At 40.4% G+C, this 26,503-nt stretch overlaps 1 protein-coding gene and 1 long non-coding RNA gene across 2 annotated transcripts in view; one reads left to right on the top strand and one right to left on the bottom strand.

Annotated features, from left to right (window-relative positions):
- LRP1B (LDL receptor related protein 1B) overlaps positions 1-26,503 on the top strand; it is a 755,078-nt gene that overhangs the window by 688,853 nt on the left and 39,722 nt on the right. Inside the window, exons 64-77 of the mRNA XM_083702321.1 lie at positions 1,429-1,545; positions 3,216-3,335; positions 3,606-3,725; positions 5,050-5,166; positions 9,422-9,528; positions 13,365-13,494; positions 13,675-13,781; positions 14,695-14,827; positions 16,936-17,058; positions 18,709-18,831; positions 20,061-20,198; positions 21,827-21,961; positions 24,006-24,125; positions 25,384-25,625. Of these exons, the coding sequence (XP_083558447.1) occupies positions 1,429-1,545; positions 3,216-3,335; positions 3,606-3,725; positions 5,050-5,166; positions 9,422-9,528; positions 13,365-13,494; positions 13,675-13,781; positions 14,695-14,827; positions 16,936-17,058; positions 18,709-18,831; positions 20,061-20,198; positions 21,827-21,961; positions 24,006-24,125; positions 25,384-25,625 (1,832 nt within the window). The remainder of the gene's footprint in view (positions 1-1,428; positions 1,546-3,215; positions 3,336-3,605; positions 3,726-5,049; positions 5,167-9,421; positions 9,529-13,364; positions 13,495-13,674; positions 13,782-14,694; positions 14,828-16,935; positions 17,059-18,708; positions 18,832-20,060; positions 20,199-21,826; positions 21,962-24,005; positions 24,126-25,383; positions 25,626-26,503) is intronic.
- Positions 20,105-26,503, bottom strand: part of LOC310833855 — a 157,386-nt gene continuing 150,987 nt past the window's right edge. Inside the window, exon 4 of the long non-coding RNA XR_014558966.1 lies at positions 20,105-20,187. This is a non-coding gene — a long non-coding RNA (uncharacterized lncRNA). The remainder of the gene's footprint in view (positions 20,188-26,503) is intronic.

Genomic DNA, 26,503 nt, shown 5'->3' with positions numbered 1-26,503 from the left:
CAAAGTGTCCTCTGCTGCAGAGGAAATGTAAGTGAGGTTAGCAGTGACCTGAGAAGAGTGGATTGCTACTTAGAAGGAGTGAAGTCACCACTGCTAATGCCATGATAAAGAACAAATATGACTTGCATTGAAGTTTAGGGTGGAAAAAGGCTTCCCAAATATGCAACCCTTACTATTTTGGGGAGAGAATGTTTTATTAAATCTTCCATTAATTTAGAAAACCCTGAAAATGTAGAATTTTAAAATGAATCAATAAAATTAAGAACTCGTGGACCACAATATTAAATGCACATACTACAGCAAGTACCAATGGATGATGGTGTGGGATTCATTTCTGAGTAAGCATGCATAGGACTGTGGTGTCATAGTAGAGATTTGTAGCAGTCCTCTAGCGTAGCTGTCATAATTCCAGCCTAAAACATCTTCCAATGGATGCCTAGAATCTTGCTAATAATTTTGGAGTTGGCTAGATTCTATTTGAATAAGCTACCGTAGTTTCACACTCACAGAGAGGCAAATTTCAGTTTTAGTTATTAACCTAGACATACACATACAGTGGTACCTCGGGTTACATACGCTTCAGATTACATACATTTCAGGTTACAGACTCCGCTAACCTGGAAGTAGTATCTTGGGTTAAGAACTTTGCTTCAGGATGAGAACAGAAATCATGCAGTGGCGGTGCAGCGGCAGCAGGAGGCCCCATTAGCTAAAGTGGTGCTTCAGGTTAAGAACAGTTTCAGGTTAAGAATAGACCTCCAGAACGAATTAAGTTCTTAACCCGAGGTACCATTGTACTTATTTTAGCTGGTACTGTTTCTTGTTTTGATTCTGAAGATATTTGTGCTTCACAGTGAGTACTGGTGCATTAAGTAGTTTGAATGCAGTCATTTTGCTGATCTGTACTTGCAGGAATGCAGGAAATCACACAGCTTACAGTTGCTGAGAAATTCAGCTTTCATGCCAATTAGCTTCCACTTCTCCTGCTTGGACGTCATATAGTTGTGGGAGAAAGGTGTAGCTGTGAATTTGTAAACAGAGAGTCATCTGGCTGAAACAATTTTAGTACAGCTAAGAGAAAATACATTTAATTGCTTCTTTGAGGAAAGAGAAGCAATTAGAATCACCCAGTTTCTGATAGTTCTCACATTGCTTTAAAAATTACAGAGTAGAGGCATGCATTCTTGTTAATTGCAAAACATTTTATATGCATTTGATTAAAAAAACACTGACTTATAATGGAAAATTTTCATTAACGTACTTGGACTAAGAGATAGACACTTTACATATCTATTTATTAGTAAACAAATATATGATAGCTTTTTCATAAGCCTAGAAATGCTATGAAAGGCTGTTGTGTTGTTGCTATTTTTAAAAAAACTTATTACCATGAAGTGCAGCTGTTCAACACTTTATTCTTTTTTCCAGCTGAATTTAAATGCCAGCCTGGCCGATTTCAGTGTGGAACTGGACTCTGTGTTTTACCAGCATTTATATGTGATGGAGAGAATGACTGTGGAGACAACTCTGATGAACTCAATTGTGGTAAGCATTATATGGCATGAGACTGCTTTGAGGTTGCTGTTGTTGCCTACAATCAAGTGGTATATGAATTTTCTGAAATAAATGAAATTTTAGAGAAAAAGCTTTTTAGAGAATCTGATGCTATAGTCTACCATTTATCAGCTGCAGCACAGCATCATGTACTGTGCTCCAGCTTCTTTTCTTTTTAATTGGTTTTTCCATATTACATCACAATACAAATATACCAGAGCTACTCCCCATCCCCACATATATCAATCAATCAAATATAATATTCTTTTGTCCCTCCCCCTGCTTCCCTCCACCCCTACTCGATTTCCTCTACATTCTGACATTACATTTATCTTTGCATTCTACAATCTTCTCAAATCTTCTATATATTCTCATTATGCTTCCTTACTAATTTACCTTCCCTCAGCTTCATTGTTCCCTTGTAAAAGGGCTGCTAGCATTTTACATCTCCTATCCAGTGGCTGGTTTAGTCTTCAGTGCTATTGCGCCAGGATGAGGACAATCCTGTTTAAGGTGCAGAAGTGCTGTGCAAGGGTTTTTACAGTTGTGGGGAAAGTGAAAGCACACAAATATCCCAGCATAACGTTCTAAGAACTGAAGGAGAAACCTCATTGCCCTAGTGTTTCTATAACTTACTGTTGCCACAAGAGTACTAAAGAGATCTGATACAGTGCTAGAAATCTGTAAAACAGGACAAGCCTGTCTCTTTAACTGATAAAGAATATGCCATTTTATCAGCTGTTGTGCATCCAGGTGTTTGAGTTTCCCTAGCTAAAATTCTGAATAGTACCAGGCTGCCAGTAATGTTTAGCTCTTAAGAATCATTAAGAAGTTGGAAGATAATTACAAAGAGTGTATCACTCTAATATTATTATAAGATGACTGATAACAGCTATCAGGAGAGTTACAAGAGAACGGTGACCTCTTTAAACACTCTTCTTTGTTTGGTGAAAAGGCTGTCTGGCAATAAACCCTGGATAAAATTGATGTACAAGAGGAATGAAAAAGAGTGATAGAGAAGGGAAAATATAATTACATGAAGGAGATGTAATGATGTGTTGCCAGCTTGTCATTTCAAAATGCACTTGGAATAACGGTGTGTATGTGTGTGTGTGTGTGAACGTGCATGCAAAGTTTCAGGTTGTAAGATAAACGTGAAGAAGTCTGAACTTAAAACTACTTTAATGAACAGTTCAAACAAGATTCAAAGAGCCAATTTAATATCAAATATGATTACCCAAAATGCAATAGTTGACCTCAAATCTCTTTATTTTGGATAATGGTTGATTGTTAGGTAAGCAAATATGCCAAGCACTGCAAATCAGAACCAAGTAACAGCTTGATTCCCATTGAAAAGTTGTGGCAGCATGCAGTAGCAACAGGTGTTGCTGCCTGCCTTGTCCAGTCTGGTTTAAGGTGAGATGAGTGACTGGTGGCAACATACAGTGATGGTGATGGCAGCAGTGCCAGTAGTAGCATGTTGCAGCACTACGTAGAGATCCAGGTGGGAACTTATTGCAAACATCATGCTGAGTGCTCACTGAAGTCTGGTACCAGCCCTGATAATGAGGCATTCAAAACAGCAGTAATATAGCTGAGCAGTATAAAATGAGAATCACCCGGGTTTTCTGTCCTGAAGCTTCTTATTTGTTTGTCCTCAGATACACATGTCTGCCTGTCAGGTCAATTCAAGTGCACCAAGAATCAAAAGTGCATTCCAATAAATCTCAGGTGTAATGGACAGGATGACTGCGGTGATGAAGAAGATGAAAGAGATTGTCGTAAGTTACTTACGTAGAAACTCCAAAATTACATTATTTGTGGTCAGTCAAACACGCTATACACATTGTTGTTTTGGTGAATTCTTTTGAATAATATAATTTGAATAATGTAGGAAGTGGAGATAAGACATTGGGGTTTTTTGTTCGGGTTTTTTGTTTGTTTGAAGAATTGAGAGAAAGCTAGTTTAAAACAGCTTTGATTGTTTTAATTAGAATTTCTGAATGTTAGAAAACAGTTTCTGTACTTAAAGTAGCTCATTTTCTTTAAAGCGGAAAACAGCTGTTCTCCTGACCATTTTCAGTGTAAAACAACAAAGCACTGCATTTCTAAACTATGGGTTTGTGATGAGGATCCTGATTGTGCTGATGGGTCTGATGAGGCAAACTGTGGTGAGTATCCTGTATACGACTGGCAAATGCAATTCTCTAGTGCCTGCCCATATGTGGCCAAAACGATATGTCCCATGCACAAGAGTGAAATATCAGCAGGCTTGGTGGGAATTCAGGGTTTGCAGACATACCAAAAGAGAGAGAGAAATCATGAAGTGGTGAGAGAAGCCAACAGCCCAAAGACCACTGAGCATACTCATTGTCCATTGAATGCAGCCTACTTCTTGGATGAAAAACCATGTGAGATTGGGAATGGAATTGAGCATGCCAGCTCTTTGTAACCATGTACAGGAGCAATTTTTGTTGTAAGGCTTGTAAGAATTATTATTTTTAAAATATTCTTACTAAATTTATTACACACCCTTCACCAGAAGGTCCCAGGGTGATTTGCAGCTATTTAAAAACAGTTGAAACCAAGGAAAAGAGTGGGTCCTGGAAAAAACCCCAAGAATATTAAGTGTTTCATCACAACTAGTGGTAATAAAGTCAGTTCATATTAGAATCATTTCAGATTAGAATGACTCCTTCTATGCAGAAAAAGGGTTTTGATCCAGTGGAGAATCCCACTGATAGAAGAGGAGGGGAGGGATTTTTTGTTGATTCTATCCTCCCTCTGCTGCCATGCCTGTTCTAAAAGGTAAAGGGACCCCTGACCGTTAGGTCCAGTTGTGACCGACTCTGGGGTTGCGGCGCTCATCTCGCTTTACTGGCCGAGGGAGCCGGCGTACGGCTTCCGGATCATGTGGCCAGCATGACTAAGCCACTTCTGGCGAAGCAGAGCAGCACAAGGAAATGCCGTTTACCTTCCCGCCAGAGTGGTATCTACTTGCACTTTGACGTGCTTTTGAACTGCTAGGTTGGCAGGAGCAGGGACCAAGCAACGGGAGCTCACCCCATTGCCGGGATTCGAACCGCCGTCCTATGCTCTGTGGTTTAACCCACAGCACCATCCGCGTGTTCTAGACAATCCCTAAATCCCCTGAAGCAAGTTTTCTGAGGGCACAAGAGGCTGCAGCGGGGAGGGGGGGGGTCTTAAATTGCTTCTTCCCTTCTACTGGCAGAAGTGCCTCTTGTGAAAAGTTCTGTTTCAGATTTTCCCATCAGCCACATTCAAGTTTGGATCCAAGCAAATAATTATCCCCCACCTCCGGGCAAATAATAATATGGTAAAAATAAAATGCAATCTGACATAGCAGCTGATAATTAATTCAGTACCTTTGCTAGTGAAACATAGTTTAATGTGCTATAGATCTGGCATGCATTTTTCACAATGCTTAACTACCTTAGATTATTAGAATAAAAGCAGTATCTGTCTTGGTTACAGATAAAAAAACATGTGGGCCTCATGAATACCAATGTAAGAACAGCAACTGCATTCCAGATCACTGGAGGTGTGACAGCCAAAATGATTGTGGTGACAATTCTGATGAAGAAAACTGCAGTAAGTAATTTCTGACTTGCTAGTAGTATGTGTGAAAGGGATCTGGGGGTCTTAGTGGATCACAAGTTTAACATGAGTCAACAGCGTGATGCAAGCTATTCTAGGCTGCATCAAGTCCAGATTTATTCTGCCTTGGTCAGACCACACCTTATTATTCCAGAAGCTAAATTTGAATTTTTGAGTATTTGGAATACTTGCATAAGCTGTGTGAAATAAGTAAAGTCAACTCACCTACAGTAGCAAAGTGCAAAGTGTTGGTTTGTTAGCTCCTATGGCTTAAAAAGGTGAAAGAAAGCTTTAGGGCCAAATTCAATCAGCCAGTCTTGCTTTGAGTATTTTTTTCCTTAACATATAAAGCAGTATAGAAATGAAATTATTATTATTATTATTATTATTATTATTAATAGCAGAAGCTTGTGCAAGATGAGGTTTCCCCTCCCCCCCCCAATGTCCCTATGCCTTCCCAAATTGACTGGGGGGTGGGAAGGAAAATACATAATAATAATAATAAATAATAATAATAATAATAATAATAATAATAATAATAATAATATCTTTATTGTCATTGCCCCCTCTCAGGGACAACGAAATTACTTGGCTGCTCCATCCACTCAGATAGGGCACTCCACTTAAAATCAGAACAACTATAAAAACACTAATTAAAACAATATAATATAATACAGCAAGGAAGATTAGATGACTTCAAAGTCCAGGTTTCCCATTCAGGGCCGAGATCGCTCTGGAGAAGAAGCTGTTCTTGAGACGGCTTGTTCTTGTCATCATCGTCCTGTATCTCCGTCCCGACGGCAGGAGCTCGAAGAGACAGTGACCAGGATGCGATGGATCTTTTACTATGTCCAGTGCCTTCCTATGGCACCTTGTGGCATAAATCTGCTCTAAGGTGGAGAGTGGGCAGCCAACAATGCTCTCTGCTGCCTTAACAACTCTGCACAACACTATCCTGTCCTGGGTAGTACAGCTTCCGTACCACACACATAAGCCATAAGTGAGCACGCTCTCAATGGCACAGTGATAGAAGGCAAGCAGCAGTTTCTGCGGAAGATGGTTTTTCCTTAGGATTCTTAAAAAGTACAGTCTCTGCTGCGCCTTCTTCACAAGCCCCCTTGTGTTGACACTCCAGGACAGATCCTCTTGTAATTCAATACCCAAAAATCTGAACGTTGTTACCCTCTCCACACAGACCCCATCAATCAGAAGTGGCTGGACATTGCTCTTCTGTCTCCTGAAGTCCACCACAAGCTCCTTTGTCTTCCTTGTATTTATGAGCAAGTTGTTAGCTCTGCACCACTCTGTCAGCCGCTCCACCTCATCTCTATAGTCCGTTTCACCCTCCCTTTCAGAGATGAGCCCAATCACGGTTGTGTCATCTGCAAATTTGACAACCCTATTACTAGGGTGAGCAGCGACACAATCGTATGTGTAGAGAATATAAAGGAGCGGACTAAGTACGCATCCCTGTGGTGTTCCTGTGTTAGTCTTAAGTGTATTAGAGGTATAAGGGCCCAACTGAACCCTCTGGGTGCGGTCCGACAGAAAGGCCGATATCCACCCACAAAGTGATAACGGGAGCCCCAGATCTTCCAGTTTAGACACCAGACGTTGTGGTAGAATGGTATTAAATGCCGAGCTGAAATCTAAAAAAAGCAGTCTGGCATAACCCCCCCGCTGCTCCAAATGTGCAAGAACGGCATGGAGGGCAATCGCCACAGCGTCCTCTGTCGATCTTTTCATTTTATAAGCAAATTGGAATGTGTCCAGTCCCTCTGGTAAACAGGCAATGACATAATTTCGTACCAGCTTTTCAAAGCACTTCATGATTATAGGTGTGAGTGCTACTGGACGAAAGTCATTCAGATCTTCCGGGATAGATTTTTTTGCTATTGGAACGATAGTAGAGGACTTTAGGCAGGATGGAACAATAGCCTGGGCTAGGGATCGATTTAAAATCCCAGTGAAAACTCCTGCTAGTTGGTCTGCACAGTCTCTCAGTACCCTTCCAGCTACCCCATCTGGCCCTGTGGCCTTCCTTGGGTTGATTCCCTTCAGCACCTTCCTCATCTCTTCTTTTTCCACAGAGACTACCACATTCCTTTGTACTGATGATGACGATGGTGGTGATGGTGGCAAAGCCTTCACAGGGAGTGGTGGTGGTGGTGGTGGTGGTGGTAAAGCCTCAGCAGGTGTTGCTGCAGATGTTGCTTCAAAATGGGCAAAAAAGGCATTCAGATCCTCTGCGAGGAATGCCCCTCCCTCGTCTGCCAGGGAATCCTTGAATTTATACCCTGTTAATTCTTGTACGCCTTGCCACATCTGCCTGGTGTTGTTGCTTTGTAGATGATTCTCCAGACGCTGTCTATACGCCTCCTTTGCTACACGGATACCTCTCTTTAGATCCGCTCTAGCTAAGCTGTACAACGACTTATCTCCACTTCTGAAAGCAGTATTTCTTGCCTTTAGCAACCCCTGGACCTCCCTTGTCATCCAGGGCTTCCTGTTTGGGTAGATCTTTATCCGGCGCCTCTGTGTTACATTGTCAGTGCAGAACCTGATATAGTCCAACACTTGCTCAGTATGAGTCTCTAGATCCTGTTGGGCAAATACCTCCCAGTCGGTGTCATGAAAACAGTCTTGTAGTTGTTGGGATGCTTCAGCTGGCCATATTGTAATATCCCTCTTTATAGCTGGAGTCCGTTTCCTCAATGGAATATATTCAGGAGTCAGGAGCAGGGACACATGATCAGATTGGCCTAGATGTGCCAATGGTTCGGCCTTATAGGCCTGCTTGACATTTGTATACAGCCTGTCCAGAGTCCTTTCTTCCCTGGTTGCACACTTTATGTGTTGATAGAATTTGGGTAGGGCCACTTTCAAATCTGCCTGGTTAAAATCCCCGCATACAAGAAATGCAGCCTCGGGATACTTGCCTTGTTGTCTGCTAATGACATCATGCAGAAGACCCAGTGAACAGCGGGGGGGGGGGGGGGAGAGAAGAAGGGAGATAATTCCATCAGACAAGCTGAAATGCTCGAACTGATGGAGTGATCTCCTTAGCACTACATTAGCACTCCTCTTTTTAAAACTTTGGCCTACATTGTAGTAACATCAAAAGCTTTTGGGAAGCTTTTGATAGTTAAAATAGTCCTTTTTAAAAATGCATATTTTCTTATATGGAACTAAAAAGTGGAGAGCCTCTGCGGGTATGTAAGAGTAAAATACCTTTAATCAATAGTTTCTGAATTTCAAGCATACTTATTTTAAATATGTATGAGCATGCCCCCCATTTTTAAGCTGGATTTTTTTGGAAATAATAATAATAATAATGTTACAATATTATCACACGCCACCCCAATCTCTGCTGAGCAGCTGCATAAGATTCCAGGGGTTGCAGGCGTTCTTACCCAGGGTTAGTGTTTCCTTCAGGAATAAGGCTCAATGGAGGCTAGTGTCTTTAGGATATATAGCTTATTCACACACACACACACACACACACACACACACACACAACCTGGAGTTTACAATGGAGGGGCTCACAGCAGCAGTACCCCAAAATGCACCAGAATATTCCATAGCAATAACAACAAGAAGCCCAGCACAACCCAGCTTACTGGTTACATCACTCCAGCCCTAATCCCCATAGCCTAAATTCTGGTCTCTTATATAACCCAGGAGAAGGCCCTTCCTTTGATGTCCTAAAACTCATTGCCTGAAAAGGGATTAGCTTTTCACATTTATTCACACTTAGCCCTTGAGAGAGGGAGGGGACCGGCACATTTGCAAATGAGATCTGCCCTTTCATTCTTTTGTTTCACCTATATGACTTTTCCCCAGGTGGTCACCGCACAAGGAAATTACCTCAGCTAATTAGCTTTTAGACTTGTTGATTCTACAGGATTACAATGTCAAATACACAACCCAGGAAGTGTGCTTAGGTTAATTAACTCTTCGCATATTAACAGCTGCCAGCCCACATCTTGAATACACATGAATCCAGCTATTATGGGTTCTAAAATACCGGTTCTAATTAAATTCTAATATTTATTAAACCCAATTAGCACCCTCAGATGTATAACATTATAAATAATATAAAGGGAGAACACAAAATTAATGGAACCAGGAAACAGTTCTGATTTCAGTTCTTAGTGTATCACGGGTAAGCTTTGGAGAGTTATATCAAAGTAAGAAAAAAGTTCTCTAACTTATGTTTAGTTTGAATCTGAAACTTTTCTTCTTTCAGAACCACAAACATGCGCTCAGAAAGACTTTCACTGCTCAAATGGAGACTGTATGTCTGCAAGATTTTGGTGTGATGGTGATTATGATTGTGCAGATGGCTCAGATGAGGTAGGTCTTTGCAAGAGATTGGTTTTGATACTTAGCACCTATATATGATGGGATACTAGCAGCAGGGGGTGAAGTGCCTTTTCCACCTCAGTACCCCCAAAACATCCATGTTTGGGCTTATATACTGATGCACACGCCACCTAAAACCATGTGATCAATACTCTACGTAAGATCCAGGATTAACAACTTGATTTGGATCTACAAGCATTGGTCTCGGTCCCCTCTACATAGCTGCTGAGCAAGCAGACCCAAAGGCAGTATAGGCAGTGGCGTACCGTGTGGGGTGCAGGGGGGGCCGGCCGCACTGGGCGCAACATCTGGGGGTTAGGGTTAGGGGCGCAAATCCACGAGTTATGGGGCGCAAATCCATGGGTTAGGGGGTGCAAATTACTTGCCTTGCCCCGGGTGCTGACAACCCACGCTACGCCACTGAGTATAGGCTCAAATGTAAGACTTTGGAGGCTCAAACGTAAGAATTTCCAGGAAGTTAAAAGTAAGGTTGAGTCAACATGGTCTCACAAAAATTATTCACGTTATTGGTACAATGCAGAATTGGGGTCAATTAAATTTGCTTAAAGAACTAGATTGCAGGAAATATCCTGATCTACTGAGGGAAGTCAGGGAAGTAGTTTGCAGGGGGGGGGGGGAAACTATATTAAAAGAAACAACTAGCCAGTAAGACCTGTGCAAAAGGAAGTCAACAAAATAAAATGGCATCATAGCCTGCTCCATTGAGGAAAAGCAAGCTGCCAACACTTGGTATCAGAAACTATGAGTAAAATAGCATGGTATTGCCACCCAACAGCAAGATTTTTGTTTTTGTTTTTTTAAAGTGCAAAGCTATGAGCTTTTTTCCAAAGCAGAAGCATGAGGGATAACTTTCTGATACCGCCTTTTACATAAAATTGGACTCAGACCCCACACAAGAATACAAAAAAGAACTGAACAAGATTGTTAAGGAGCTACCCCCACACATCCAAGAACAGATCCTCACTAACACACCAACAGAACCTCGCCCAGGAACTTTCTATCTTCTACCTAAAATACACAAACCAGGAAATCCAGGACACCCCATCATTTCAGGTATTGGCACTATTACAGTGGGTGTCTCCGGTTATATGGACTCTGTTCTGAAACCATATGCCATCAGTGCTCCCAGCTATGTACATGACACCACAGATTTTCTGAGGAAAATACAATCTTTAAATAATCTTCCCAACAATACTATACTAGCTACTATGGATGTGGAATCTCTGTATACCAACATCCCACACAACGATGGTTTACAAGCTATAAGGAACACCATTTCAGATAAAACCACAGCGGACTTTGCCACCAAACTCTGCCAATTTGTCCTTACCCACAACAACTTCAAATTCGGTGATGACCTGTTCCTTCAGATCAGCGGCACAGCTATGGGCACCCGCATGGCCCCACAGTATGCCAACATCTTCATGGCAGATTTAGAACAACGTTTCCTAAACTCCTACCCACTCAAACCTCTCTTGTACCTGCGATACATTGACAATATTTTTATCATCTGGACACATGGTCAACAGACCCTGGACACCTTCCACCAGAAATTCAATGATTTTCACCCCACAATCAACCTAACAATGAATCAATCTATGCAAGAAATACATTTTTTGGACTCTTCTATAAAAATACAGGATGGGCGCATAGACACCACCTTATACCGTAAACCAACTGACCGACAAACATATCTACATGCCTCTAGCTACCATCCCAAACATACCAAACAGTCCATTGTATATAGCCAGGCACTACGTTACAGCCGCATCTGTTCCAATTCTACAGACAGAGACTCTCACCTAAGAGATCTACAGCAAACCTTTTTAGAACTAAAATACCCAGCAGATGAAGTTAGACAACAGATCAACAGAGCCAGACTGATACCCAGAGAGAACTTGCTGCAAGACAGACCCAAAAAAGAAAATAACAGAACACCTCTAGTCATCACATACAGCTCCCAAGTTAAAACAGTACAACGCATCATCAGAGATCTACAACCTCTCCTGGACAATGAAGAAGAAGAAGAAGAGTTTGGATTTGATATCCCGCCTTTCACTCCCTTTAAGGAGTCTCAAAGCGGCTAACATTCTCCTTTCCCTTCCTCCCCCACAACAAACACTCTGTGAGGTGAGTGGGGCTGAGAGACTTCAGAGAAGTGTGACTGGCCCAAGGTCACCCAGCAGCTGCATGTGGAGGAGCGGAGACGCGAACCCGGTTCCCCAGATAACGAGACTACCGCTCTTAACCACTACACCACACTGGCTCTGACAGTTCTCTTTCTCAAGGTCTGGGAGGAAGACCTTTCATTGCCTACAGACAGCCACCCAATCTTAAACAACTCCTAACCCACAATAATACCACAACCAGACCTAACACGGACACTGGCACCAGAGCCTGCAATAAACCCAGATGCCAACTTTGCTGCCACATACACCCGGACAACACCATTACTGGCCCCAACAACATCACACATACCATCTCGGGACTATTTAATTGCTCATCGTCTAGCATTGTGTATGCCATCAAATGCCAACAGTGTCCTTCAGCTCTCTATATTGGACAAACAGGCAAGACCTTACGCCAAAGAATAAACGGACAGAAATCGGACATCAGGAATCACAAGACAGAGAAACCAGTAGGAGAACACTTCAATCTCCCAGGACATTCTATACAAGATCTCAAAGTAGCTGTTTTACTACAAAGGAATTTCAGAAATAGACTGGAAAGAGAAGCTGCTGAATTGCAACTTATCACCAAACTTAAAACCATGGAGAGTCCTGGTCTGAACAAAGACCTTGGATTCTTATCTCATTATACATGACAAGGCCATTTTTCACCTTCTTTTTCCTGTAAGACCTATTGCAGTTGTTAAGAGTCGTCAACAGGCTCATCACAGCTATCTGCCAATCACCCATTCCCACCACCCTTCTGAGTAATACCCCTCCCCACCTTCTCACTATATAGAAGGGTCTGGTAACTTCTGTTTCAGTGTATCTGAAGAAGTGTGCATGCACACAAAAGCTCATACCAAGAACTAACTTAGTTGGTCTTTAAGGTGCTACTGGAAGGAATTTTTTTTGTTTTGACTATGGCAGACCAACATGGCTACCTATCTGTAACTGGAACTTTCTGATGGTAAGAGCTGTTCGACAGTGGAGCAGACTCCCTCAGAAGGTGGTAGACTCTCCTTCCTTGGAAGTTTTTAAGCAGAGGATGGATGGCTGTCTGTCGTGGATGCTTTAGTTAAGATTCCTCCACTGCAAGGGCTTGGACTAAATGAACCTTGGGTCCCATCCAGTTCTTTGATTCAATGCATAATCAAACCTCGTCTTAATCCCTTTTCGGTCCAGGTCCAAACTAGTGTGCAGCTTTGTAACTTTGGAGTTAAGAGTTCTGAAAATTCTAACCTTGCAAAAATCTGGCTGCTGTTGTAATATGTGCCCTGTCACGTGCTCTCAATTTTCCATGAGGTGGAAATATCACAGAAAATAATAAGAAAGGTTTCATATATCCCTATTTTTAGCCCATATTTGAAGTGATAATTCTAAATGTACTTTTAAGAAAAATGTCACCGTATTTGAGGTGGCCATGTCCATGACTATCACTCAATCAAATTACTCTACCCGCTATCCAGTTGTGATTACTATTCCATTTTATAACTTCTGCTACTTTTGTATAACTTTGGAAATGATTATTTTATTACTGGAGAATTCACAAATGCTGTTCGTTTCCAGGCATAATCTTCTTTTTGCACTTTGTATTGTATATTACTTCAATTGGTTGCGTTATTTTGTTTATGACAGAGATACTGTGATTCTGGCTGCTTAAAAGACCAGTTTCAATGCTCCAATGGTCAGTGCATTTCCTCAAAGTGGAAATGTGATGGACACGATGACTGCATTCTTGGGGAAGATGAGAAAAATTGTGAACCAGGTAAATCTTTATCGGGGGGTGGGGGTGGGGATAAGAGAATTATTAACTGCAATGAAAAACACTGTTAGTAATATATTTTGCCCTTACCAAACATGCCACTCTGTAGAAATACAGATTTTACCAAATACCAAGCTTACAGTGCACTGCCTTTCTCTAATGCCAAATATATTTCTGAAATAGCATCTCCAACCTGCTCTTCGAGTGAGTATGTCTGTGCCAGTGGAGGGTGTATCTCAGCATCTTTCAGATGTAATGGAGAATATGACTGTCCTGACGGCTCTGATGAGGTACGCAGTTAATTAGTTTTGGCTAGCAAATTTAGAATTTTGAATTTAAAGTCGCAAATATTGTGGAATTTCATTCTACCCCAGAGGTTTCCTTGTACAGAAAAGCAAACAACTCAGTCATTGCTGGGCTTTTCTATTTTTCCCCAATAATGGAGTAGTTGAATCCCAATAATGGAGTAGTTGATTGGCATAGCTGTAAGGTCCTTTCAGTTCTGGCCCCAAAATTCTGGAATTACCTCATGTCAGAGGTTAACCAGATCTGTTTCTTGTCTGAGGAGCTTGAAAGATCAGACAACTACTTGAGTACGCCCAGGTTTGCTGTTTTAATTGTTGCATTTAAAAACAATTTAATCCTTACATTTTCACATTGTGACCCACTTTGATGGCTTTGGTCAAAAAGCAAGTTATAAATCCATAAAGAAATAAATATGGGGAATTTCATGAGAACAGTGGCGCTCCGTGAGCTGGGTGGTAGTTATTGAGCAGTATCCAAAAATGTTTTGTGCTTCTGCAAGGGCACTTCCAGTCACACAACATAGATCCCTCCTTCATTTCTTTTTATACTGCTTCCTCCTCCAGCCCCTGCACTCTTTCCCAGGTCTCAACTTTCTATACTCACAAAAAATCTTGATTGAAAGCTGGAGAGGTGGAAAAGCCCAGTGCACAATCACACTTCTTCTACTTCTGTAACTTTGGATGCTAAGGAGTGATTTTAGGGCAAAGGTATCGATGTCATGCCCCCTCCTTTATAACTCAAAATGGTGTTGTTTGTAGTTATTTATATTCAGTGTTAATTGTAACTTTTCTGTCAGTAAGAGAAAAATGACCCACCTTTGCCGAATTCTACTTGATCTGTCTATAACTCTGTTGCTTTTGTTTATAAATACTGCCACATATAAATGTATTTAAACAGATGGATTGTGTAACAGAATGTAAGGAAGATCAGTTCCGATGTAAAAATAAGGCCCACTGTATCCCTATCAGATGGCTTTGTGATGGAATCCAAGACTGTGTGGATAGCAGTGATGAACAACATTGTGACAGAGGTGAGAGTCATTATGTTCTTCCCCACTTTTGATTTAATAACTAATAACAATAATATCCATTGAACTCAATGTGATTTGATTCAGAGTAGATATGGGTAAAATTGTGTTGCATAAGACCTAATACAAACAAAGTAATTTTAATTTGCCCTTTTTATTTTTTATTTTTGCTTTAAGAATGTACAAGGAAAAGAGGCTGCCTCTGAGTAAGAGATCACCATGGGGGGGGGGAATCTACAATAGAACTACATTTGTTCTATTTGCAAAAGCTCCATTGAACTGAAGGGGAGCTTGCAACTTGGCCTTATGACTGCAGCCTTCAACTCTTTTCAGGTTGCTGTCCAAATGTTCAAGTGCTATAACTTGCACAAAAAGAGAAAAAGCTGGTAGCAACAGAGGTAGTTGACGATATTCCCACCCCCTTTACCTTAACCTGCAGAATGTCACATTTTGTTCAATAGAATAGACCTTTTTCCTTGGCCGTTAGCACAACTTGGCATTTTTGTAACTGTCACTATTTTGTTCAGAAAAGCCATATCCTTAAAAAAAAATAATTATGTAGTAATCCCTTAAAATATAGAGCAATATTATCTCATTGAGGCTGCCTTTTCACAAATCTAGCTCATCCTAAACCTAGGCAATCACAGGAATAATCCCAATTTCCATCTCTGAAGTGTGTGCTCTGTGAAGGCTGTATTTATAATATAATTAAACTATCTGCTGATTTTTGGATTTGTTCTTTTATCAATCCTTCTGTGTTTGCATTAAGCCCACCTATTTTTTGAGATCTATAATTCTGAAGAAACACACTGTTTCCTCTATTAAGTTCATTTTTCATTTTAGAAAAAAGCATATTATTTTAGGCAAATCAGATTTAGGAAATGACCAAAATAAAACCATATTGAAAATAGGCTACTTTATCTAAATGACGTGCTTCAAAATAGGATTTAAATAAAATGCCCATCTCAGTTCACTACTTGCAAGTGTCAAGTAGAGAGGGAGACGTTGTCTTTTTCAACTGTGGGGGCAGATAAAATTTATTTAATGGGTTTTCTGGGAGGAATTGAGGGTTAACAGCTAAATGTAGCAGCAAATGGCACAGATTCTTCTTTTTCTTTAGCTTTTAAAGTTATTGTAACACATTGTGCTTATCCACTGACTACGGTGGTAGTGTGAGAGCAGGTTTCACCCAAATGGTGTCTGAAGTGCCTGTGCGGTTATTCTACGTCAGATAACACAACATTGTTCTGAGTTGGTTTATAGGAGGAGTAGTAAATGGTCTTACTGGGTGCTGAGAATTGTTGCCCTACTGATGTCACTTCCACTTCCAATCAGCAGCAATCAATCAATCAATCAATCAATCAAGTCCGTGGGGTTATTGGGTTGTTGTTTTTATTTTTATTTTATTCTATTCTATGAACCGCCCTGAGACCTCCAGGTACAGGGTGGTATGATGATGATGATGATAATAATAATAATAATAATCAACGCACACCACCCCAATCTCCAAGCAGTGTAAAATTCCAGTGGGTCCAGGCACTTACCAGGGCTCATTTTCCTTGGCATGAGGGACAGTGGAGACTGTGGTGTCTTTATTACATACGGTTTATTTAAACATATATACAATCTGAGCCTACAATGGAGGGAGTCACAGCATTAACACCTCCAGAAGATCTTGCTTCTCCCATATCCACAGCCTAGGATCCAAGCAGAAATCAGGCATGGCTTTGTCTGTCAGCTGCCCAGGCTGCTGCCTGCTTCTAGCTTCTAGCTCACATGCATATCTCCGGCCTGTCCTTCACAGTAACAGCCAGGTGAGGGAGGGGAGCCCACTCATTTGTTCCTCTGGCACAGAGCCAATTTCTGTTACCTTAACAACCCATATTTAGGGGTTGTTACCAAGAAACTTGTCTGACTAGTCCAGCAATTGAATCCTTATTTGATCCAGGAATTAGAAAGGACTCTGGCATACAGCAATACATCTGTCCCCAAATGCACAAACAAACAACAAGATAACAGCTCCCCTATAGAAAAATAACAGACACATTATACACCCAATTAAAGCATAAAAATATATGTATAAACTATTTTGGTTTTTCCGTGTTTTTCAGGGGGGAATATATGTAGATCGGATGAGTTTCTTTGCAACAATTCACTCTGTAAACTGCATTTTTGGGTTTGTGATGGAGAAGATGACTGTGGAGATAACTCTGATGAACTCCCTGAAATATGTGGTAAGTTTCATTTCCTACAGTATGGTTTGTTGATTTGACTACCTTTCGACTGCTCAATTTTGTGTTTTGCTTGGTCACTTGTTTTGTTTTGTTTTGTTTTGTTTTCATACGTATTTATGACTGTGTACACATTGTGGGCAGGATTCAACTAAGTTGTTGAGTGCATAGAACAAGGTCTGCTTGCACAATGGTAATCTCCCCCCCCCCCAACCATCCCCATGTTAGCAACTTCACTCCTCCGAGGCTGCATTTTGTGATTAGTGAAAATCACACAGTCTGTCTGAGAGGAAGCATGAGAACCAGATATAGTCCTGTCTGTATGTATTATGTGATGTGCTTTCATTTTTGCCTGTTCTCTCTCGGAGCTGGTTGAGAAAGAGCGTCATGATTCTGTGTCTGTGTAATATAGCGTAAATAAATAGTAGTTTAGAACTATGATGCCTCTTTCTTTTGCTGTGTCAAGAAAAGGCTAGTGTGCATAAATCAAGTTGGTTTATGTCGCTGGAGTGCTCTGGAGAAGAGGAGGGTGCCTTTTCCAGAGCTATGCTCACCGGAGGACGCTCGGAGATCTGGAGTGGCTGCAGATAGCCCAGAGTGTAATCTCAACACTCCACTCTCTAAAAATGGTTTAGGGGGTGTGCAGCAGGAGCAGTAGAAAATTCCCATTGTGTGACCCTGTTCCCCGCATGCATATCCCACTTAGCGCTATGTTGAATTCCACCCAATATTGCTAAAGCACATTCAAAGCACATTTTCCTTCTTAAAGAATTCTGTGATCTGCTGGGAATTGTAACTCTGTAAGGGCTAAACAGAAGAGCCCAGAATTATTTGAGGGGAAGTATGTGTTTCGAAGGTGTTTTAAAGGTATAGCGTGTATGCAGCCCATGTCTTTATAGTAAACGTTGCAAATACTACATTGGAAAGAAGCAAGTTAAAACACAGTAGTGTTGCATGGTCCCTCCAAACGTTCCAAGAGGATTTTCTTGATAGTTGAGCTAGCATTGAAGTGAGAACATTTCAGCAATACTTTTTCTCCTAAATCTTGCAGCTTTAAAGTCATAATACAGTGGTACCTCCAGTTACGAACTTAATTTGTTCTGGAGGTCCGTTCTTAACCTGAAACTGTTCTTAACCGGAGGTGTGCATTTGCTAATGGGGCCTCCTTCTGCCGCTGCGCCGCTGGCACACAATTTCCGTTCTCATCCTGGGGCAAAGTTCTCAACTCGAGGTAACTCTTCCAGGTTAGCGGAGTTTGTAGCCTGAAGTGTTTGTAACCTGAGGCCTTTGTAACTCAAGGTACCACTGTATATACATAAAGTAAAGGCCTGGTTAAAAGTTTAAGGGGCTGAATCCCTTAAATCTACTGGTACAACAGACTTCTGTGTCCACAGCTGAGTTTGTGCTTCCTCTCCTGTCCCATCTAACCCACCCCAGGGTGAGTAGGAGGAAAGGGGAAACTTCCTGAGCAAGGGGTGGGGTAGAAGTGTGCAAATGGAACTCCCGTTGCAACAGCAGAACTACACACATGGACCACTGGATACAATCCAAGGTTATATCTGGCATGTAATCACTTACCTCTCTATTCAAAGCGGATATATTCCATACATAATGAGCATTATAATATTAGTTCTCTCTCTCCCTTTTTCACAGTAAAATTTCCATGTCCCCCAACAAGGCCTTACCGATGCAGAAATAACCGAGTCTGTCTGAGACGTGAGCAGATTTGTAATGGGATTGATGATTGTGGTGATGACTCAGATGAAGACCATTGTGGTGGGTATTTTTTCCCCCTTTTGGATTATCATAAGACCAAAGTTCTCATTTTATTTATAAAATGTGTGGATTATGTGCTTGCTTCGGCAGCACCTATACTAAAATGTGTGGATTATATCTTGTCATCAACACTGCACAGACGTTGTGTTCTGTCCTTGATAGGTTCGGTGGCCTACAGGGTGAGAGCATGTTCTTAAGTAATGGGACAAGCTGTATGGGACCATTAGCAGTTAATTGGATGATATTCATAGAATCAGAGTTGGAAGGGACCATAAGGATCATCCTCTCTAGCTTCCTGCAATGCAAGAATCTTTGCCCAATGACCCCTAGCTTAAGAGTTTGTGCTCTACCAACTGAGCTATGTATGCAGACTTAAGTAGGTAGCAGGGCAGTCACAATATATAATCCTAAGGCTAACAACTGTATTCAGTGAAATGCTAACATCTCTTACGTGTTAAGGATATCCCATAAAGTCCAAGTCTTTGACACAATCACCTGGACTTCATAGGATCATTGTGATCATTTTGCCCTGATAAGTACCAAAGTCTGTACTGTCCAAGTCATGTCTGGTTCATTGAGTGAGGCCTTGACTCACAGTGGAATAGAGAACTGAAATTAAAGGAATGAGTAGCAGAACTGACTGCAGCTAAAGCATCAGCGTGGTAATGACAGCCACCACTCCTTTGCTAGTTTCTGTCTCGTGTCCTATATATTGTACACAGTGCAGTGGTACTCAATGCTGTTTGTAGGCATAGCACAGGAGGACCATAGGCTGGACCAGCATATTCCATCTTCCTTTTTTCCACTCCTTGCTTCACATGATACTCAGTGAAAACAACCTGACAATGAGGGCCAAGCTATTCTCCCAAGTGGAAAACAAGAAAATGAGGTAGGGGAGTGTATGCCAACTCACACTGCTCCATCCTCTCAGTTTTGCGTTTTCTTGCCGCCTCTTGAAGCAGCAAGTGCAGACACCGTTGTGTGAAATATGTATTTCTCTGGGCAATTGTAGCATGCACATCCTGGGATGTTGAATTCTCCCGTGGGAGAAATGGAAATCTGATTGTAATGTTTCATGGGCTGCTGCAAGTATATAGTAGCTTTCTACATATCCAGGAAACAGTATTTTTTATTATTGGTAATGTTTCATTGTTAAATGCACTTGTGCCATTAATGATAATCATATCAAAGGGAGAAAAATCTGATTGCTCTCTTGTAACATTTTGCAGACAAAAGTACATATAAGGCAAGGCCTTGTAAAAAGGATGAATTTGCTTGTAGCAATAAGCGGTGTGTACCTGTGGAACTGGAGTGTGATCAGTTTGATGACTGTGGTGATGGTTCCGATGAGCAAGGCTGTAAAACAAGTAAGTTTGATTTAGAAGTTGAAAGCTTGCCATTCTCAGAATAATAAAAAAGAACATGTTTTTATATTGTATAGAACCTGTTATGTGTAATCTTGTAGAATTTAAATTAGCATGAACCAAACAGTATCTAACTCAGCTAGGAGAGGAGCACACCTTCTGTGACCTTACCCAAGGGCCTGTACATTCACATGGTGCCAGTAAACCAGAGTTTGGCTTATATGTGAAAGTGGCCACTGAGCCAAAGTTGACATTGTTTCCTCCTGTTAATTTATTAGCTGATCAGGATCATAAAGTGCGTTGTATGTTTAAAATGTGGGGAATACATAAATATCTATATTAAAATGATTTAAATAACTCACTTCCCTTTTGCAAACACAGCTTCCAATCTGCAATCTGAAGCAGTCTTAGGGAAATGAGATACATTGACAAGGCTCACCCACACTTCCCTTGCTGCTCGTCCTGCCACTTTCACTCAGGAAAATCCACTCTTTACCGCTAAATTGGAGCAAACATCAATTGGGTTTTCCTCAGATTAATGCTTGCTCTGATTCATCAGAAAGGAGCAGATTTCCCAGGGAAAGCTATGGGAGAAGCAGCATATTTATAGGAACAGGATGAGTGGGAGCGTGGAAGAGCCATTATTGCATTTAGCCTTGAGAGAAATTTATTTATTTATTACATTTACATACCGTCTTTATCTTCCAAGGAGCTCAAGGTAGTGTACACAGTTCTCCTCCCTGTTTCCTCCTCACAACAGCCATGTGAGGTAGATTAGGCTAAGAAATGGTGACTGGCTCAAATTCACCCAATGAGCTTCAAGGCTGAGTGGGGATTCGAACCCTGGTCTCCCAGGTCATAGTCCAACACTCTAACCGTTACACCACACTGGCTCTACAAAATTCATCTTGGACACTATCTCTTGTTTGCTTTTTTCCTACTAATAAACCTATTTAAATAAAACTGTAGTGGAAAATATTGTGACGCTTTTTCTAGAAGGGATGTATTTTTAATTGCTTCTGGGCAGTAAGAGATGGGGAAAACATGCTTACACAAGCTTGGCTGTGAGTCCTGGAAGACCTTCTCCATGCCTTGCAGGTCTTTCCCCACCTGGCCTGGGAGGACAGGGCCCTGACTGACTCCAGCTCCAAAACCTGACGCACCTGAACAGATTATTGGACTGGGGTGTTTGTTGATTGTTTGCAATTATGTATTTTTTCACATTGTAAACCTCTTTGAGCATGGTTTTAGCTATGGAAAGGCAGTATAAAAATAAATTTATGTATGTATGTAGAATACAAACTGAACTTGGTTTTGAGGGCTCACTCAAAAATGGCTTTATCAAAGGAAGTAATAACCAAGCTGATTATGGGAAAGGAAGGGGTTGGAGCATGGCTCTCATTCCTGATGCTGCAAACCATGAAGGATTGGAAACATGGCATTACAGTATATACAACCATATACAATATCAGAACTAACTAACTTCAAAACAAAAATTAAAGCTGACTTTCTTTGGAGACAAAATTCTTCATCAGCTCTGAATGAAGACACTGGCTATGGATGTTTTGTAACAAACATGGAAATAAACTAAAATCCATTTGATTTTGCATCTTTTGTTATTTCCTTTTTAGGCTTAACTGAATATAGCTGCGAAAACAATGTGAACCCTTGTGGTGATGATGCATATTGTAATAAAACGAAAACACCTCTTTTCTGTCAGTGTAAGCCTGGATTTCAAAGGAACAGAAGGAACTGGCAATGTGAAGGTATTTGTGTAGAAACTGCTTTGAAATCCTTATGTTCAAAAATATTCCATAAAAATGAATAGCAACATTAAATGTCAAAGGATGGCCTTCAATTATTTTTGTTTTACGTATTCAAAAGCATTCTAAACCACTTAGTATTTAAAAATCCCCAAGTGGTATACAAAAACATGAATTGAAAACAGTAGAACAGTATAATAGAAACAGAGCTACAACACAAAAACCAGTAAAATAGTAGTATAAAAACAGATAACAAAACAGAAATTCAATAATAAAAAGGTTCAAAGTTATATATTTACAATGAATCTGAAGCAGCTGACAAATAACAATCAAGTATGGTTATGAGATGTCTACTTTGGGGGTCTGAAATTAATGACAACAAAACCTTTTGTTTTGAACTAGGAAGTTAACCATTCATAATAATTTTTTTGTGTTTTTAAGCCCCTGCAAAATTCTTAAGATTTTGGCTGTCTTTGTTATGCGTCCCCATCCCTTAACAGATACAGATTTAAATAAATAATACCACAAATTTTCCAGAAATGAAGGTGCTTAATTGCAGGGATTCCCAGAATCTATGAGACTACCAGCATTAGTCTGCCTCGTGCTCCTTAACTGATCTGGTGTGTGGGCAAGTGAGGTACCATCAGAAAAGTGAACGAGAGAGGTAGATTGGTAGATTGGGGCTTGCTTTCACGTAGGAGGGTAACTCCCCAACTGTACAGGGGACTATCGTATCCTTCCTTGTGTCACATTTCCCACAGGATGCCTTTGTGACAGCAGCCTCATAGCATTTATACCTCACATTTATTTGCATACCTCAACCAACACTCTTCTCATCAAGGAAAGCAATTTATTTTTTCCAAGCTTATAAACTCTGGAACTATAGGTTTATGAATAAAAGCAGTTAGGGAGAACACCTAAGTCTGGCATTTTATTTGGGTCATCGTAATTCAACATGGGGGAAGGAGGGACAGTCCGAAGTAAATAAAAAGGAACTCCATTCATTATGTGACTATAGCACGATGTAAGGGTGCAGATCAGGTAGCAAACAGATGAAGGGGTTTTGCTCTAGTTTTAAAGGTAGGATAAAAGAATGTTGCAATAGATAAATATATTAAATAAACAAATGAATAAAAGTCCCAATGGAAGGCAACAGAAATAAAACAGAGACCAAGCGAAAGAAAGCTAGAGAGAAAGGCATCTTTCAAAGTTGCTCTTACACAGTTACAGCCCAACTTTCTTCCCCAATTTATCTCTGTTTTCTAACATTTCCCTACTTTTGTAATTGAACCATTTTACATAAGGTAGACAGTTCTTTGATGGCAATGGATTTTTTTTTCCAAGTTGTAAAATCCAGTATGTTTTCGGATTTGTATGTTTTATGAAAATACAAAATATAACTGCAGACTGTGTTCACAGGATATCTGATCTAGAAGAGCTAGTGAAATTAGCTAAAATCAAGGCAGTTAATTCCTATAGGAGAGCTATCTACTTGCAGCATAGACTGTTGTACCAAAGAAACCTTTCTTTTCCATTGTTGCTGCATTTACAACATGCCATCCAACAGCCTGAATGGAGAATAGCCTTCACTTGAAGATCAAGCCATTCTGTGCAAAAAGCATGACAAAACTGCTGGTTGTTTTTCTTCTGAGATATAACCATGCATATTATTTAAGCTTGGAATTGCTGATTTATACACTTTATACTACAGAAGACTCAGTTTTAACAGATTCTTTGGACTGGTTTTGAACAACCTCACACTTGGTGTCCTGAAAGTTGGCCTATAAGTTGCCAACTGCCCATCTTGACTGCTTAAACTCTTTTCAATAGCTAGAATAATATGCCAGAACTCAAATCTGAGCATCTTTTGCTTAGTCTAGGAGTCTAAGGTTAAACCTGTAGACTGAGCTAATAGCTATTTTCCTTTCTTTTTTTAACAGTTGAATTGCTTTGGGCTTTTAAAAATCTTAGTTGCAGTTTTATGGTTATCTGTCACGACTTTCTACAATGAACTGAAAAAGAAATGATAAAGGCTTTTCTTTTCTAGATATCAATGAATGTGCAATATTTGGCATCTGCTCCCAACTTTGTATCAATGTGAAAGGATCATACAAATGTACTTGTGAAAAAAATTATAAGGAAAGAAACAGCAGCTGCATTGCAAAAGGTAAGATGACAAAACAAATTGAATATACTAGTTGACATATTGGACATGATCCTTTCCCACAAAAGTCCACAGTGCTCAGGAGCAAATGAATCCGTGTACAACTCAACAGAGAATTCCTTCTCCCCATCCCTACCCCCACTCCCCCCCCCCATGCATATGGAAACAGTGCATCAGGACAGTCTAGTCAATGGGAGTCAAGCCCTCCCAGTTCTGCATATCTCAAGTTGCTTAAAACCTGGCTCCATGCTGAATGAACGGCTTGTGTGAGGTGTACATCCTATTCTGCAGTCCAAGTGCACTGCTTTCATGTGTTGCTATTTATATCTCTGATACGCGCCGAAAAGAATAACACCCTAAGTGAAGAGATAATTACAGCTTTGTGCTTGCATCTCTTACGCTTGAAAAGAGATGCATTTATGGAAACAGCTATTTCTCAGTATCATATCCCAGATTGAAAAGCCTTGAACTGTTGCTACTGAAGTGCAGAATGCCAAGTCATATAATATGCAGTTTAAGAAGAGATAAACTTCCACCTCAGAAGTACACTGTGGTTGATAGCCTCAAAAGTCATTGATACAGCAAGGACACCACCTTCTCTATCTCACCATTCTATACTGAGACTAGGGCTCCCACAGGAGCACCAGTCGTATTAACTGGGAACTCTCCAAGATCATTTAAGAAGTGATCAGCTTCCACAAATCTCTGGAAGTGGGCCATCATAATGGGCCTAAACACCTCCACAGAGAGAAGTAGCCACAGTAAGACAAAACTCACTTGAAAATGGTCTGACCATGAAAAGAGTATGGATATACTTTCCTCTAAGACAAACACTTGTTTTGTATGTAGGGCTAGTAATGTACTGGGAAAGACCGATGGTTGTCACAGTGGTCATGAAATTCTTAGCCAACTGTGATAAGGCAGTTTTGGCTTGAATGTTGAAGTCCCACATAACAATAATCCTGGGGAGGTTACTCAATATACCTACATATGAGACACTTGTTGCTAAAATTAGATTATATTTTATTTGTAGGAAGGCCATACGTTTATAGGGTTTCATTCCACACTACACTTACCTCTGGAATTATTTTGAAACTGCCCCATTGACTTCAGTGTGGTTTAAAAGTATCCAAAGCTAAGTGGGGTGTGGATGGCAACGGGAGTATCCAAATAAATATGAAAATTTAACATACATGAAGCACATTACTTCTTAGTAGCTGAAATTTACTTTATTTTTGTATTTCATTACAATAATCTCCAGGCTCTGAAGATCAAGTTCTCTACATTGCTAATGACACTGATATCCTGGGTTTTGTATATCCATTCAACTACAGTGATGTTCATCAACAGATTGCACACATTGAACATAATTCAAGAATAACTGGAATGGATCTATATTATCAAGGGGAAATTATAATTTGGAGTACTCAATTTAATCCAGGAGGCATTTTCTATACAAAGATCCATGAGGGAGAAAGGAGACAAAGCAGTAATGGTGTGATAGTAAGTAAACTAAGCATATATTTTTGCTCATTTTTAATTTGGAACTGGATTTTTCCCCTTGGTTTTTGTATACTACATGTGGTAATTTTGAAATATAAAAAGTCCCCATTAATCAAGATTGATTACCTACTATTCAAATTAGCCTAGGTTAGTAATAATACGAAGGGGGCTCCTGCTGGGGTTTGTTTTTCATTCTGAACATAAAGGACTGCCTCCTCTGACATGAACCAGCTGAATGTTATGATAATCTTCACAGATCCTCCACTGAATCCCTCTACGTTTTGAAGTTAGGTGGGTTGTGACCATAGAAAGCGCCTTTTCATTTGTGCTGCCTTCCCAGGGTGGCATATAAATAATTCAAATAAAGAGACTAATAAAACTTCAAACATAAATAAAGCATGTTGTCAATCACAAAACCTCCCTCAGGTTATTTCAGCTGACAGACTTCAGTCATTCAGCTTAAGACTTCAGGGGAATCTATGATAATTTTTTAAAAAATAACTAAATGTTACATGCAACCAAAACAAAAGCCCAGTGACCTGCTTCTGTGTTGCAAAGCAGCATAGATCCTGGGTAAATCAGAGCAAAGAAGCAGCAGGGGACGGTGGGGTTAGCAGTAGAGAGAAAAAGCACAGTGTATTGGTGGTTGGAGAAAAGCACATCGAGGTCATCAAGGTGGCAAGGAATAGAGTTAAGAGGATCCAGGCCTATTTTTTATATTTATTTGTAGTTATTGAACAAAGACTTGCTGCTATTGAAGTGTGTTCAAATATGTTTGGAAATTGTTATCCAATTTGCATGTTTTATGGCTAGTCCTCTAAATTCAAACTCAATTTTGGTCCGTGTATTTTGGAAACTGTTGGGCCAAACAATACTAC

The sequence above is a fragment of the Podarcis gaigeae genome (assembly GCF_964106915.1).
Source record: "Podarcis gaigeae genome assembly, chromosome: 1".
NCBI classification, from domain to species: Eukaryota; Metazoa; Chordata; class Lepidosauria; order Squamata; family Lacertidae; genus Podarcis; species Podarcis gaigeae.
The sequence above is the reverse complement of the archived record's forward strand: the minus strand, read 5'-3'. Positions and strand labels throughout refer to the sequence as shown.